The 16,819-nt window shown below is 49.4% G+C and overlaps 1 protein-coding gene across 1 annotated transcript; it reads left to right on the top strand.

The window, feature by feature from the left end:
- Nucleotides 1-12,311: 12,311 nt before the first annotated feature.
- BHLHA9 (basic helix-loop-helix family member a9) lies at nucleotides 12,312-12,986 on the top strand. Its single transcript, XM_065897927.1, has one exon. The coding sequence runs from the start codon at nucleotides 12,312-12,314 to the stop codon at nucleotides 12,984-12,986; it is 675 nt and encodes a 224-aa protein (XP_065753999.1).
- Nucleotides 12,987-16,819: the final 3,833 nt, after the last annotated feature.

Below are 16,819 nucleotides of genomic sequence, written 5' to 3'. Positions count from 1 at the left end.
TGAGTAAAGTTCCCTGAGCTATACAGTAGGTTCTCATCGGTTATCTATTTTCTCTATTCCCCAGGAGGAGGGGAATTAGCTTCAGACGGCAGGAGGAAAGGAGGCGCAGGTGGGTGCAGACAGATATTTTTGTAGGCCTTCGGCAGGAAGTTGAGGGTTTCCACCTGATGGCCTCAGTTTTTCCTTTACGACACAAGAGGTGAGGGTGGGCTATCTGCTGAGAGAGGGCCTGTGGAAAAACTGTGGGTTGCAAGTGGCAAAAGTTTGGAGAGCCCCTGAGAGGAGTGCAAAGAGGAAGCTGACCAGGGGCAGAAAAGAGCAATTTCCTCTCACGTCACAGATTCGTGTTGCCCCAAAAGGCAGAACCTTGGGCCGCAGGCCTAGAGGCCTAGCTGGACCGTCTCCTTGGAGTTCCACTACTTGACCAGCAGAGGGCGCCAAGACACCAACTTTTCCACACCCGGTCCTAGCTCTCCCAATTTTCTCTCTGATTCCAAGAGTAAAAGGTTCTTTTTGAGCCAGCCATAGGACGATAAACTCTTTGAACTAGCCCAAAGGAACACCTTTGAAGAGCAAGAATTTAGCTATGTGTCTCAGAGCTAATGTCTTTTACTTGCCTCCTCCCTCCAGGAAGTGCGGGCAAAGCAGAGTACACGACCGCCATTACTGAGGACCTACTGTGTGTCGTGTGATGTTCCAAGCGTGTCTCATTTAATCCTTACAAATCACCTCTGAGGTAGTGGTTATTATTATCCCATCTACAGAGGGATACATGGAGTCTCAGAGAGGTAACGGAGGTTATCTGAAGATCCTTCCTATTGAGTGTAGCCCTACTCCTGCTTCGTTTCAGTTAACAATCAACCAATTAACAATTTTTCAACAGGTGTGTGTGTTGGAAAGCTTGCCCTGGGAGATGCTTTGAGAGAAAAGGATCCTGTGTCAATAAATCTGGCAAAGCTGCAAACTCTTTCCATTTCTGTGAACTGGGCATAAAAATGGTCACGGCAAAGAGCTGTCCTGAAGCTAAGCTAGGCCTCTGCAGTGCCTGGAGAATGTCTGCTCCCTCTCCCCCCTTCCCTGACCCACCCCAAGCAGGTGGCTCTTTCCTTTATGGGGGAATGATACAGCTAAATTGGAGGGAAATTTTCATATCGACCCCCAAGAAGTAATTGAGGATGCAACAATAGACAGAACTGAAGCTTTGGAATCAGGGCAAAGGAAGTCTCTGAGATTTCGTTTTCTCATCTGAAAAATAGGGCGACAGATACCAGAACCTGCAGGATGTCGTCAAGAATCAGTAAGCACGTGGAACCCCCAGCTCAGAGCCTGGCCCTGGGAGACCCTGGTGAGGGAGGCGCCAGGACCTGGGGACCATGAATTGTGGCAGGACGCGCACCGCCGCCCTGCAGGATTTAGGCGGGTGGACCACCTGCCTCCTCGCCTAGCCCCTGGGTCCCCCCGTCGCCGCCCCCTCCACCCCTTCCTCACAGTACCTGCTCCCGGTCTCGTAGCTCGTAAATCTCCTTCACACAGAGGGCGATAAATTAGAGGGGTGTGAGAGACCCCCACACACACCTTCCTGCGCCCTCCCTCCCCCTTCTGGGGAGGAGCACGGGAGCAGGAAGCCCCTGGGACGGGGTGGGCGGGGTCACCCAGACCCGCCCACTTCGGCTTGTTAATTACAGACCCAGGGTCTGCAGGGCCTGATTTATGGCGGGGCGGGCTGAGTCCTGTGGCTGGGCAAGTCTAGGGGAGCCTGGAGGGGCGGGGGGGACAGGGGTGGGAGGCGTGGGAGGACAGGAGACCAGAGAGGATCCCGAATTCTGAGGGCCTTGTTGAAATGACAACGGTATTAAACTAATACATTTACATATAAATAAAATTTAAGCATAATAGCAATAGCTAACATTGATTGAGAGACTGCGCGCCAACTGGCTAAACACTTTATTAATTCATTGATCAAATATTTATTGAGTGCCTATTCGGTGCCAGGAATCTTGCATATATTATCTAGTGAACTTCCCCAAACAGCCCTGCCAGTTAGTCATTTTGCAGATGGAGAAATCCAAGCAAGAAGCGATTAAGTGACTTGTCCAAGGTTACTAGGCTACTGAGTAGTGGGTCCAGGACTCATATCCCTGGCTATCTGTCCCCGGAGCTTAAACTTTTTTGACTAGATTATCCTGCCTCTTTGCTACCACTTGCCTCACTGTCTTCCTGCCCTGCCACCAGCTGTGTGGCCTTGGGCGAACACCTTTGCCTTGCTGACAAAATAATTCTTTTGGCAAAAGAGGCACTCTGCCCTACCTACATCACAAGGAGTTAGGAGGATCAAATTAAACTGAAGCTTATGGAAATGGCTTTAAAAAGTATCTGTAGAATAAAGCAAAAGTGAGAATAGATGTGAAGGAGACGGTGAGAAAGTCTATCCTATGTGATTGAAGAACCATAAGAAAAGAAAAAAGAACGTGCAACAGAAGAAATATTTGAAAAGACAAAGTGTGAGGAAATTTACCAATCTGAGAAGAAGTATCAAACCACAAATTCAAGAAGCCCAACAAATCCTAGAAGATATATGTATTTTTTAAACCCACACACTTAAATGTGTCATAGTGAAATATCAGGAACCAAAAACAATGAAAAGATTTCAAAACCAATCTGGAAAAGAAATTACCGTCAAAGGAGCAACAGTTACTCTGAAGCTGACATCTCATCCATAGTAATGAAAGTAAGAAGACAACATCACAGTTTCAAAGTGACTTTAAAAAGCAGAACCGACAAGACTTGTACAGGAGAAATAAAGGCAAGTCATCACCCGTGGCTTTTCACTGGAGGAAATTCTGAAGGACATAATTCAGGCAGGGGGAAAAAAAAAAAATTCCACATGGAATGTCTGAGATGCAGGAAGTAATGAAGAGCAAAGAAATTAGTAAATATATGAGCACATTTAAATGAACATTGATTGTATTAAAAAAAGATCTGTAAAATGCTATATGAAAAGTGTATTAATTAAGATGATATTAGGGGGACTTCCCTGGTGGTGCAGTGGTTAAGAATCCACCTGCCAACGCAGGGGACATGGGTTCGATCCCTAGTCCGGGAAGATCCCACATGCCTTAGAGCACCTAAGCCCATGTGCCACAACTACTGAGCCTGTGCTCTAGAGCCCACGAGCCACAACTACTGAAGCCTGCACGCCTAGAGGCGGCACTCCGCAACAAGAGAAGCCACTGCAATGAGAAGCCCGCGCACCGCAACGAAGAGTAGCTTCCGCTCGCCACAGCTAGAGAAAGCCCACACACAGCAACAAAGACCCTATGCAGCCAAAAACAAAAAAAATTTTTTTAAAAGAAGGTATTAGGGACTTCCCTGGTGGTCCAGTGGTTAAGACTTTGCCTTCCAATGCAGGGGGTGCGGGTTTGATACCTGGTCTGGGAGCTAAGATCCCACATGCCTCATGGCCAAAAAACCAAAACATAAAACAGAAGCAATATTGTAACAAATTCAATAAAGACTTTAAAAATGGTCCACATCAAAAAAAAACCTTAAAAAATGATGATATTAAATGCTGTAGGAGATAAATCCCCAAATCTCAAGGGCTTTAACATAAAAGTTTATTTCTCACTTGTGTAATCATTCACTGTGGGTGTTCCCAGTCAGGCAGTTTTCTTGGGCAGCTCTCCTCCAGGCAATGAAGGGCCTGGCTCCTTCCACCTTTTGGCTCTATCATCTTTAGCTTGTGGCTCCCATGGCTGCCCTAGGTCTCTGATACAGGAGGAAGGGGAAGGAGTGTGGAGGCTGCATATGGGAAGTTATCATGGACAGGCCTGGCAGTGACACACATCACTTCCGCTCATATTAAGAGGAGAACTCAGTCAACTGCAGGAAAGTCTGGGAAATGGTATAACTGCTGTATTCATTACCTATTGCTATGTAACAAATTACCTCAAAACATATTGGCTTAAAACAACAATGAGCATTTATTACTTCACAGTTTCTATGGGTCAGGGTTTGAGAAGCGGCCTACCTGGGTAAGTCTCTTCCCCTTTTGTGCATGATGGAGTATGTACGTGATTCCTAGAACTCCTGCAGCCATTTTGCCACCATGAGGGAAGCCACCTTGAGAAAGAAATATACATAGAAGAGATATGAAAAGAATCACAGAAGAATAATCATATGGATGATTAAATTAAACAAAGGGGTTCTAAAATTCCCATGGAAGTGTAAAGAGCCAAGAATACTCAAGAAAATTATGAAAATGAGCAACGAGGCCAAGGGATTGCCAGATCAGACAGGCATTAAACAGAGATGGCTGGAGGTGGCATCATAGAGATGGGCATTACGAATCATTGGAGACAGAATGGACACCAAACGGAGGTGGGAAAATTGGCATTTGGTTTCCAATAAAAATTAAAATAAAAATCCAATAATAATGAAAGCAATCACAACAACAATGATAATGGCTACCATCTGTTGACAACTACAAAGTTTTAGAAATGTACATTTGATTTATTTATGTCTATTTTCACACCAACCCCACGAGGTAGGTATTATCATTTATTATTCCCACTTGACAGATGAGAAAATTGCATCTCAGGAAGGCAGACCACACATGGCTCTCAGTCTCCTGGGCACTGAGTAGAAGCCCTGTTTCTCCTCCCCACAATAGCAGGACCCTGTACCGAGAATTCCAGTTCAGGCCAGTGGTTGCCTCTCCCAGGAGACAGGAAGACAGAGCCCTCCGTCAACGCCAAGCCAGGCCCCGGGAACCAGAATTCCGCCTTCACCCCTGACTGACCCTGGGGCAGATCTATGGCTGATTAGACCCCAGCTAAAAGCACAGAAGCCTCTTTGTCATTGCTTTAATGAGGAGCCAATCACCAGGTCATTAGTGGGTGGAGGTGATGAGGAGTTTGGTACTGGGGTGGGAGGGAGGAGGGTGCTCTTGGTTTCTGGATGATTTACAGCTGCAGTGCCAGGCTGCCTGGGGAAGGGAGCAGAGCCGCAGGAGGGTGAGAAAGTTAGAGCACCTCAGAGGAGCCAGGACCTCTTATGAAAGCATAGCATGCTGTTTTATTTAATCCTTGCAACTAATCTGATGAAGCAGTATTATTGCATATCCCCATTTCACAGATAAGGAAACTGAGGCTCAGAGAGGTTAATTAAGCATTTTACCCAAGGTTATACAGTTAATAAATGATGGTCTTATTCCAGAGCCCAAACATCCCCTCTGTTGTTCACTGTTATAGGCACAGCAGAGGTGAGTATAGGGGAAGGTCCAAGAAATATTCTAGCTTTAGACCAAGAAGGAACAAGCAGTCAGGAGATGCCTGACTGAGCGATGTTACTTTGTGGGCTGGGAGTAGGGGCAGGGGAAAGGGGTATTACATAAGCTTGGAAGAAAGTACCCCTGGGATGCTGAGTAAGTCTGCCAGAAACAGGATAAAAATAACACAATAACTAAATATTATGAAGTGCCAACTATGTGCCAGGCATTGCACCAAGGGCCTTCCAGTTGTGAGGCAGTTACCAATCCATTTTAGAGCTGAGGAAACTGAGGCTCAGAGAGGTTAAGTTACCTGCCCCAGGTCTCAAAGCTGGTAAATGGTAGGGTAGGTACAGGGATTGATTTGGGAGTAAGAGCAGCAACAGGGCAGTTACTTACTCTCTGCTCTAGATTGTCAGGAATTTGGTCATAAACAACAAAACCCAACTTGGTTCACTTAAGAGGAAGAGGAAGTTGCTGGGCAGCTCTGAGATAGCTCACAGGATCAGTAGAAAATTTAATGGGATTAAGCTCGGGAAACTCATTAGAATTATAGGAAACTGGGTGGCTGGAACCACAGCCCAGCCAGTAACCTCCTGAGGATGCCCCCACAGGACACTGGAGGCTACTGGCCCAGTACAGGCAATTTCTCCCCAAGAGCCTGTTTCTCTGGGACACCTGCTCCATATTCAAGTCAAGGAGTCAAGTACCTAGACTCCTGTCTGTCCTAGCTGCCAGGAGTCTTTCCCACCCAGAGCCCCACCATGGAGGCGTCCCTCCCCGAGACAGACAGACTATTAAAATGCTGCAGAGCAAACAACGACAACAAAAAAACATTCACTGCAAACCCCACGCGCCCCAGGTCTCCCAGCCCCTGGGAAGAAGTGACCAGAATGCCATCAACTCTCTGTCCTTCCTGAGCCTCCTCCCACATCCAGAGTTGGACTCTGCATTTCAGAGAGTCCCCCCATCACTAGGGGCTGCCCAGAAATCTCAGGCCTCAGATTCTTGAAGGAGGATATGGAGATGGTAACACTTTCCTTTTCATCATCTGCTACCTCCAGCTGGCCACATCCATGTGCCAGTTCTACTTTCCAAACAGGTGTGGACTCCAGCCCACCTCTCTCACAACCACCTGCATAACTCAGGGCACTCCGCTCTCACCTGGATCTTTACAGTATCTTAACTGGAGTCTGCCTTAGATCCCTTCTCCACACTGTTCGAAGGATCTCTAGCTACCATCCAAACATGACTGTGTCATTCCTTAACTTAATATCCTTTTGTGGTACCCAGTTATCTACAGGATGAAATCCAAGCTTTCGGGCATGATGCCTAGTAAACCCCCAGCTTCATCTCCCATTACCCCCTACTTTCTCATATCATGGTTTGGCCAATTTACTGTATTTTCCTCATCATACTATGATGGCTTATGGAATACTCATCCAGCAGTCAGAGAAAGAGAAAGCTAATGGGTTTTCTTTTGTATTTAAGACTCATGAAGTAAGGGGATGGAATAAATTATTTAATGGCTTCCCATCTCTTGCCAAGTAAAAGTGCAAGATATTGCAGTAGACTGTGCAACCATGTCACCAGCTGGAGCTCACCTCTTGCTCTGCCCCAGCCCCACTGGCCACCTTGCTGCCCCTGGAACTTTTAGACACGCTCCTGCCTCAGGGCCTTTGCACATGCTGTTCCTGCTGCCTGGAAGCTCTTCCTCAAGGTAGCCACAAAAATACCTTGTCTCATTCAAGTCCTTACTCAGATGTCACCTTCTCAGGTGGGCTTTCCCTGACCCCTCCCACCCCCACATTCTCCACTTTCTATCTTTTCTGATTTTATCTTTTCTGTACCATTTATCACTTTCTAATATATTCTAATAGTACTTATTTACTACATAAATTACTTATTTTCCTTATTATTTGCTCTCTGCACTTGAATGTGACTTCCGTGAGGCCAGCTTTTTGCCTGTTTAATTCACTACTCTGCACCAGTAACTAGAACAGGAAGCAGTCATCACATTTTTGTTGAATGAAGGCACAGAGCCTGAAACTGAGCCCAGAACTGCCAGATTCCACATTTCCCCCACGCCAAGTTTCTCTCTAAGTTGAACGCTGAGGATCCCGGTCTGGGAGAGAAGGGAGGCTGTGGGCCTTTCTGGAGACCAGCTCTCCGGAGATGACGGGGTTCTCAGGACGCCCTGGACTCGGTTTCTCCGGAAGGCCCGTCCCTGGATCCCGGCTTTCTCTCCAAGGTGGGAGTTCTGTCTTCCCTCGGGGGAGCGACGCCGGAACTTCCCGGGGAAGAGCAGGAATTTCTGAAATCCAAGCCCCGCCGAGAGGTAATAGGTACCTTCGCGGCCGTCAGCGGAATCTCCCGGCCCTAAATCACGAGCGCGGCCCCTCCTCCCTGCGCCCGCCTCCTGGCGGCCCGGCCGGGAGAAGTGGCGCTCCCCGCGGGGGCGGATTCCAGCAGCGCGGCGGGAGGGACGGGCCGCCGCTGCAGATGCCGCGGAAATGCCTGCCCCGCCGCCGGCCTTTGAAGTCGGCCCAACCCCGCTCGAAGCCCCCGCGAGCTGCACGCCCCGGGGGTCGCAGCCGGGGATCACACGGGTCCCCTCGGATTCCAGGGATTCGTGGGAAGGGGGCCGAGTGGGGCGGGGGCGCTTCTCTCTGGGAGCCCCGGCCATTTGTCAGGAGAGTGTGGCCTCAGAATTATTAACTTGGAGCCGAGGGTCATTTCCTGACGTGTGCGGGGAAGGGCGGAGGAGACGGCCTGGAGAAGTAGGACACACGGGAAGGAAAAGCCAGAATTGTTTTAGGGAAGGGATGGGACGGCAGGCCTGCTCCCAGCATCGGGGAACTTGCGCCCTTGGGACATTGTCTTTACTTTCACTGACCTCCTTTTCATATCGATTTGAGGGTTCATGGTCGGGGGCCAGCAGAGAAATCTGTGGTTCAACCTCGTTTTCTTTCCTTGCTGATATTCTACGACTATATTGTTACATTTGAGCCCCAGAGGTGTCTATTGCCATGAGTATTTTTTCCTCCATCCAAGTATAGGTGGGGACGTTCTCAAGTTAATGTGCAAGAAGAAAATTGCGTGTACTCAAAATTATCTTTGAATAAGACTTAAATTAACCTTAAATAAGTCATTATGTGTACACTCCTGAACAGTCATTCTTAAGCAAGGTAAAATTTAGATTGGGTTAGATTCTGGAAGAACATATATATATATATATTTCTGAACATCTGAACCACTTTGCTCTTAACTCAGAAGTTTGAATTCAATAGATCTGGGGTGGGGTCTGAGAAGTTATAATGTACTTCTGCTGCCACTACAACCACATGGGTGAATACAGCTTTGGCAATTATCAAATTCCCCCCAGGTGACTGGGGGGATGGGGAATTCTATGGCATTTCTTTTTGGCTGCAAGGTTTACTTCCTTCTATTTTAACATGGAGCTATATACTTTTTTTTTTTTGCCACGCCGCATGGCATGTGGGATCTTAGTTCCCCAACCAGGGATTGAACCCATGACCCCTGCAGTGGAAGCGCAGAGTCCTAACCACTGGACTGCCAGGGAAGTCCCATGGAGCTTCTATATACTTAATATACGTGTTCATGGCTGTCAACACACGTGACAGCCTATAGCACTGGGCCTGGTATTTAGTACATGTTCAATAACTGTTTACCAGATTTGAATATAGAGCTTGTTTGATCAGACCAGCGTGAAGTTTCCAGAGTTTCGTGAATATCTTTTTTCTTTTTTTTTTTTTTGACTGAGTTGGGTCTTCGTTGCTGCAAGTGGGCTTTCTCTAGTGGCGAACAGGGGCTACTCTTCATTGCGGTGCACGGGCTTCTTATTGTGGTGGCTTCTCTTGTTGCAGAGCACAGACTCTAGGAGGGTGGGCTTTAGTAGCTGTGGTGCACGGGCTCAGTAGTTGTGGCTCGTGGGCTCTAGAGCGCAGGCTCAGTAGTTGTGGCGCATGGGCTTAGTTGCTCCGTGGCATGTGGGATCTTCCCAGACCAGGGCTCGAACCCATGTCCCCTGCATTGACAGGCAGATTCCTAACCACTGCGCCACCAGGGAAGTCCTCATGAATATCTTAGTATCAGGGATGGCACCATTTATTCAATATTCATCAAATATCTCCTTGCATCTACTATGTACCAGGTACTGTGCTAGGTACTGGGAATATAGAAGCGACCTGGATGTGGATCCAGCATGAACATAAAAGTATTGAATACGATATGTAGATAACCAACAAGGACCTACTGTATAGCACAGGGAACTATACTCAATATTTTGTAATAAGCTATAAAAGAAACTGAAAAGAATATATATATATTCTTATATATATATTCATACATGTACATACATATATATATCTGAATCACTGTGCTGTACACCTAACACAACACTGTAAATCAACTACACTTCAATTTTTTAAAAAAGACATATAAATACATGGGAAAAGAAGTATAATATGATCTGCTACATGCTAAGGTGGGGTAAAGCACAGAAGGGGAGGGTTCGGGGCTGGCTTCACAGAGGAAATGTTGGCCAGCAGCCGAGGCTGGTGACCCACTGCAGGCCACTGGACTCAATCCACATCTCCAGCAGGCAGAGGCCTAAGGCCTTTCCAACACATGCATGCAGGTGGCTGCAGGCTGATCCCGAGTCCCCTCAGGCTACTCCTGGCTTACAGGGCCCTGGCTTACCTGCAGTGGAGGGTCAGGTTGGCAAGTGGGCACTGGCCTGTCACTTCTGCTCTCTGATGCTCCTCCTGGGGTCCAGCAGCCGTCAGTTCAGCTGGGGACAGAGTTAGAATTAGCCAAGGAAATCCCAGGTAGCGAATCTCAGTCCCAGGAGGCAGGCAGTTGGGCTGCTTCGGACTGTTCCTAGCTTCCGGCGCAGATTCTCTATATTTTTCCTGCTTGTCTGTCTTCATTTGGAGAACCCTCCTTCCCCCCACCCCGTCCCCAGTCTTCTGTACAGCAGCCAAGCTCTTTTTATTTTCAACCGCAGTTGAAACTATTTGACTATCTCGATGACTGTTGTTTCAAAGGGCAGATGCAAGGCCTCTATTACCTACAGGTGGTCGGTGGAGGCTGTCCGCGTTGGGGGTGGAGAAGTGCTCACTGAGCCCAGAACGCAGGCCCAGCACAGAGGGGTTAGGTCTTCAAATAGGAGCCACGCTACCTGATTTGAAATCCTGGCTCAGCCCTCTGACTTGGGGCAGATTACCTAACTCTCTCAGTCTCAAGTTTCCAGTCTGTAAAATGGGTATTATAAAAATAGAGCCTTCCCTGTAGGATTGCTGTGAGGCTCAGGCTCAGGGTAGAATCCTGCTTGAGGCCTGCATTTCTGTATGATTGTGTGTCTGTGGTTTCTAGGGACAGCGGGAAACAGCTTGAGAGGTGAAAACATCCAGCTGTAGCTGCTTTCATTCACTTTTAAATTTCACAGACATTGCACATTTGGGGAATAGAGCCCTAGAAATACAATGTCCTTAGGGTGCTTATAGTATAGTAGGCAAGGCAGAAAATAAAACAAAAGAACATCCCTATTCTTTTTCTCCATAGAGCAATTCATAGTTTGAAGTAATGGGGTTGTTAGTCTGCTGTTTGGTGAGATGGATGTGAACTCCATATCCATCCCAGCTGATCACACAGTCTTGGCATTTTGGAGGCATTTGGATTGTGGCTGGGAATGATATTGACCTTGGTGCTCCATACAACTTACTTGTGGATACCTGAAATTCCATTGTGGGGGGAGTCTTTCTCTAGGACTAAGCATTATTCTTTTTCTGAAACCCTGTGTAAAATTAAAAATCCCTGGGGTGGGGGGTGGTGAGTGGGTTCACTGAGTTCATAACATGGCAGTGCTGTGTCTTTTTTTAATTTTGTTTTTAACATCTTTATTGGAGTGTAACTGCTTTACAATGGTGTGTTAGTTTCTGCTTTATAACAAAGTGAATCAGTTATACATATACATATGTCCCCATATCTCTTCCCTCTTGCGTCTCCCTTCCTCCCACCCTCCCTATTCCACCCCTCTAGGTGGTCACAAAGCACGGAGCTGATCTCCCTGTGCTATGCGGCTGCTTCCCACTAGCTATCTATTTTACGTTTGGTAGTGTATATATGTCCATGCCACTCTCTCACTTCGTCCCAGCTTACCCTTCCACCTCCCCACAGTGCTGTGTCTTGAGCTGCTCAAGGACTCTGGACTCCAAAAGATGCCCTGATGGGTACCACAAGGGGAGCCAGGGGGCCACCAGACAATCGCCATCATCCTCTGAGTCAGCACTCAGCCCAGCTCTGCCTGTGGAAGAGGGAGCTAAAGAGAGATAGGAGGTGAGTTAAGGCCCAAGCAAAATCCAAACTCAGAATCACAGCCAGCCTCACTCTGGGAGCTGAGAAAGCCAGAAGTTCCCGGTCCATCTTATCTGCAGGGCCCTCTGCTGTAGCTGATCTGCCCCTCCCTTATCGGTCCCGCTGGAACAGTCATGCTTTCCTCTGTGACAGCCCCGTGGTTGCCCACACAACTTGACAAAACTTTCAAGGTTCTTTAAACACACTCAACTACAAAACTGGGGCCCTTCTGTGCACCTATCAGCTTTCCTGCCCGGAGGCCAAATGTGGCACTCTTTTTGGGGTCGGGAGGAAGAAGGTGGAACCCAGCCACCGCAGAGAGGCCCTGGAGTGAAGCAGGGCAACCTCTCCCCGCGGCTGGAGCACTGCCCTGGGCGTGGCCCGGCTGCCCATCTGATCCCTTCCTACAAGAATCTGCATGCGTCCTCCCTTCCTTGCTTCCTTCCTCTGGGTTCCTCCCTCACCAACCTACCTGGAGGCAGGTAATAAAGCAGGAGGAGGGAGATGGATGGATGGGGAGGGCGGAGAGCCACGTGGTGCCATAAAGCCCAGACAGAGAGGGCCTGTCCCGGGAGTGTCCAGACTGCAGGAGTCAACGATCAGAAGGTGGACTGTCAGGCTTGTGAGCCGGAGCCCGAGCCGGGGCGCCAAGGCCCGGGAGAAGGCCATGCACCGAGGCGCGCCGGGACCAGGCCTCAGGGGCCTGAAGGGGGACGAAGGCTCTGCCCAGGACTTGGGGAGCTCTTGCCTGGAGGCCGGGAGGGATTTTGGGGTGCTGAGAGAGAACAGCAGTCCCCGCGACCTGGGCGAGGCAGAGGAGGTGGTGGGCAGCAGAAAGCGCAGCCGGCCGGTGCGGTCGAAAGCGCGGCGCATGGCAGCCAACGTGCGAGAGCGCAAGCGCATCCTGGACTACAACGAGGCCTTCAACGCGCTGCGCCGCGCGCTGCGGCACGACCTGGCCGGCAAGAGGCTCTCCAAGATCGCCACGCTGCGCAGGGCCATCCACCGCATCTCGGCGCTCTCCCTCGTGCTGCGCGCCAGCCCCGCGCCCCGCTGGCCCTGCGGGCACCTGGAGTGCTACGGCCAGGCCGCGCGCGCTGGGGACGCGGCGGACGCGGGCTGCAGCCCGCCGCAGCCTGCGCCGCCGCCCGCCGGGCCCTTCGCGCCGCGCTGCGCCTCGTGCTTCCTGCACACGCCCCTGGGACAGGCCAGGGCGGTGGCCGAGGCGCGGGGCGTGGCCCAGGCCTCCGCGGGAAGCTGGCGCCGAAGTCTCGGGGCTCCCTCTGCCTGGCCGCGGGGCCACCTGCGAGCGGGCCCCGGGCTGGGCTACCAGCACTCCTGACCCGGCACCGAGAGCACCCGCGGGCCTGGAGGAAGGCCGGCCTGGGAGGAGCCAATGACCTGATGATTACAGAAGGGAAGATTATAAAATCATCCTGGGCACAGCTGAATGGGCTGAGGCCAGAGGGGGAAAGGAGGCGCTTATGCCAGTGGGAAGGAACTCTGGAGCCTGGGGCTGCACCCCTTAACCCCCCCCAATCCCAGCCAGGGTTGGCAGCTCCACAAGGAGCAGGATCCTGCTGGGTTCTTACCTTTGGACTCGATGAACTCTTCTTGGAAAGTGACTTTTGCATCCCTGTGCCTCTAAGTCCTGCTGTTTGTTAGGAGAATGGGGACTTTTGGACAGGGGGGTGATGGTATGTGGGAGCGTGGGTGGCAGCTGGTGTGGTCTGACGGCACAGTGGTCCCCTCCCCCTGCCTGTGCTGATGCCCCAAGTCTGTGATCTGGGAGAGGCCATTAGGAGCAGCTAAATAAAAAGGAGAAGCTATGGTCTCTGTCTGCTACCAGGACTCTTTTGGGCCCAGTAGCCCAGGGTGGCAAGAAGGCCTGAGAGGCTTGAGGCCTGGAGGCTCACGCTGGAATGTTGGGCCCTGGCCTGAGTGAGGCCCACAGGTAGGTACTTGAAGACATTGGTTCCTGGTGAGACCCCAGGTGTGACGGAGCATTGTGAGGGGCACTGTGGGAGAAGACATTATCTGGAGACAGGAGGCGGGACTGGGAGGCTAAGGATGTGGTCAGCCTCCTCTCTGGACCCCCCCGGCAGAGCTGCTGTCTGCAGTGAGCCACAGAGATGGTGGCAATGAGGGCGGAGTCTGGGCCAGTCTCAGGGAAGGAAGCTGAGGCCAGGGCCAAGGATTGGGGGGTAAGTCCTGCCTGTACCCCAAGCTATGGGCGGATGGAGCTCCCAGGGAAGAGTGGGCCAGTGCAGCCAGGGCCTCTGTGATGAGGGGCAGACTTGGAATCCAGGAAGGTGGGCCTCGGGCCAAGGCTGCTGAGGAAGTGGGCGGGACAGCCAGCCTCCCAGAGAAGTCTGGAGAGCAGCTCTGCATCTAAGGTGAGCACTCCGGGCTCGTGTCCGGTCTCACTTGGGCTGACCCGGCTGGTGTTGCAGGTGCTGCTTGCTGGAGTGAGGACCCAGGTGTGCCAGGGGATGCCTGAGGGCTTTCTGGTCTCCTTGGAGCGCTGGGCTCTTGCCAGCTTGGGGTGGGGGGAGTTATACAGCTCAGAGTGGGGGACCCCACAGAAGCTGGAGAGATGCCCATAGTCACCCAGGGAGGAGTGAAGTGTCCCCAGAACAGCTGAGATGAGGCTCACTGTCCTGATTACAAGTGTCTTTGCTTTCTGCAAGTGAGACACTGGCTGGCACACTTGGCATCAGGTCCACAGGCCTCAGGCCTCCAAATTTCACAGGGCAGGTAGATACAGATCACGGGAAGGCTTTGACTCTGGGGCAGAGGGGTCTTGGGGCCTAGCTAGGAGCAAAATGTGGGACTCTGGCCCCAGGCCTGCCCGCTGAGCCTGCCCTATAAGGGAGAGGCAGTGTCACAGTCTAAGAGCGGAAAGGAAAGAGCCAGACCGGCCTGGGAGCCAATCTCTGTTCTGCCACTTACTACGTGTGTGACCATTTAACCTCTCTAAGCCTCCAGCGCCTCACCTCTGACACGGATGATTCCACCTCAGGGTGGCTGTGAGCATTAACATTCATTCTAAGGTACAGTTTCTGGCCATGAGAAGGTCTTCCACAACTTAGTACTGTTTGCATATTATAATTTTATGACAGACCAGCCTGGACAATGCTTCCACCTTGCTTCAGCCTCAGGTTTCTATTCTCCGGAAACATAATAAAACGACCATCAAGTCCTGCTTTCCAAAATTCCAGGATGGAAAGAAACGACGTTCTTCCCCGTCGAGGGCGCCCCCAGGGCTTTGAGCCTAGGTACTTCCATCCCTACAATGGGCTGAAATAAGTCCTTACATCATAGACTGTTGTGCAGACTAAAGGAGAGAATGCATTTAAGGCACTTAGCACAATGCCTGGCCCACAAAGCACTCACTGCATGGAAGCTACTAAGACAAGTTCTATTCACAGGGTTGTTGTGAGGAGAGAATGCATGGGAAGGTGTTTTATAAACTAAAGCCCCCAACACGTTAGTTATTAACATTGTTTCATCAGGGCTATTTGTTTGAGTGCACACATCTGCATATTTCCAAGATGATAAGTATTTGCCTGGCATTCTCAGGTTTTTTAACATGTACACATTTTGAGCATGCTTACAGAGATGTGTAGATCTGTGAATGTGTGTGTGTGCATATGTGTATGTATTGACCTAACAGGTACCCCCTCCTCTCCCTGATTCTTTAGGGGATGCTAGGCCAGAATACCTTTAATTATGTGCCTTCCAGGTTTTCTGGAACTCTCGCTTGAGTTTTTTAATCTGCTTCCTAAGACCATGTCCGTTCTCCAAGATAACTGATTTGCTGTGGAAAGAAGATAAATCTGTGATTGTTAAAGAAATGGAAGTTATCAACCAAGGCCACACAGGTTTATTCAAATATTGAGAAAAATAATACAAGGAGAGGCACTGAATGAATATAAAAAGGAAAGTTCTGGAAAGAGAAAACACATATAAGAGAGAGCTGCTAAAAGTTATGGCCAAAAGATATGAACGACTGATACCTAAAGACAGAAATTATGTATCTATAAGGTTAATCCCAACAGATCCCTCAAATAGTGTTCAAAGCAGAGAGAGGGTTCACTTTGAAAGGGCAGAAAAGAATAACAATTTACAGCACTTTTAGCAGCTTTACAGCATAATGAATGAGACATGCCAGCAAAGTAAATAATCGTAAGACCCAGTGTCGTCAGGGATATGGAGAAAAGGGCACATTTACAGATGTCTACTTGTACTGTGTGTCTGTTCCCTTTTTGGTAGAGAACAATTTGGCAAATTCGCAGTAAAAATACCCCAAGGGAGTAATCCAAAAGCAAAAACAAATTTGCAAAAAGGCAGTCCCATCGGCACTGTCCTATCGATGAAAGATTTTGAAACAACACAGATGCCCAACCATAGAGGCACAGGCAAAGCATTCTCTAGTGTTGTAACAGGATGCCAGTTATGGTGAGTTCGGGGAGCGGATCACAAACTGGTCTGTGCTTGCTGATCATAAGTGTGGACAAGCAGGTAGGTGCAGGAACAGACCTTGAGAGAATTTGGGAGGATGTAACAGGGTTAGTATCCATTAGGGTTTTTTTTTTTCTTTTTGTAAAGATTATTTTTGATGTGGACCATCTTTAAAGTCTTTATTGAATTTGTTACAATATTGCTTCTGTTTTATGTTTTGGTTTTTTTGGCCACCAGGCATGTGGGATCTTAGCTCCCCGTCCAGGGATCGAACCCTCACCTGCATTGGAAGGCAAGGTCTTTTTTTTTTTAATCTTTATTTTGTTTGTAATTTAACTTTTTAATACATTGGGTTCTTATTAGTTATCCATTTTATACATATTAGTGTATATATGTCAATCCCAATCTCCCAATTCATCCCACCACCACCACACACACTTTCCCCTCTTGGCGTCCATACGTTTGTTCTCTACATCTGTGTCTCTATTTCTGGGAAGGCGAAGTCTTAACCACTGGACTGCCTGGGAAGTCCCTCCATTAGGTTCTTGATAATTGTTTTTAAAAGGTGCAAGTTTTGTTTCCTTAGGGCACCTTCCAAAGAGGAGTAGGGAAATGTTTTGAGCACAGACAGCAAGGATTCCTTTGGAGGGACCCCACCTCACTGGATGTGAAACTGGGGCGCTTGCTGATGGGTGCATGACCACATCAAGT

The sequence above is a fragment of the Phocoena phocoena genome, chromosome 19, assembly GCF_963924675.1.
Source record: "Phocoena phocoena chromosome 19, mPhoPho1.1, whole genome shotgun sequence".
Lineage (NCBI taxonomy): Eukaryota > Metazoa > Chordata > Mammalia > Artiodactyla > Phocoenidae > Phocoena > Phocoena phocoena.
The sequence above is the reverse complement of the archived record's forward strand: the minus strand, read 5'-3'. Positions and strand labels throughout refer to the sequence as shown.

Excerpts from the sequence above, each read along its gene's own strand:
- BHLHA9 (XM_065897927.1), top strand. The coding sequence starts at position 12,312 with ATGCACCGAGGCGCGCCGGGACCAGGCCTCAGGGGCCTGAAGGGGGAC.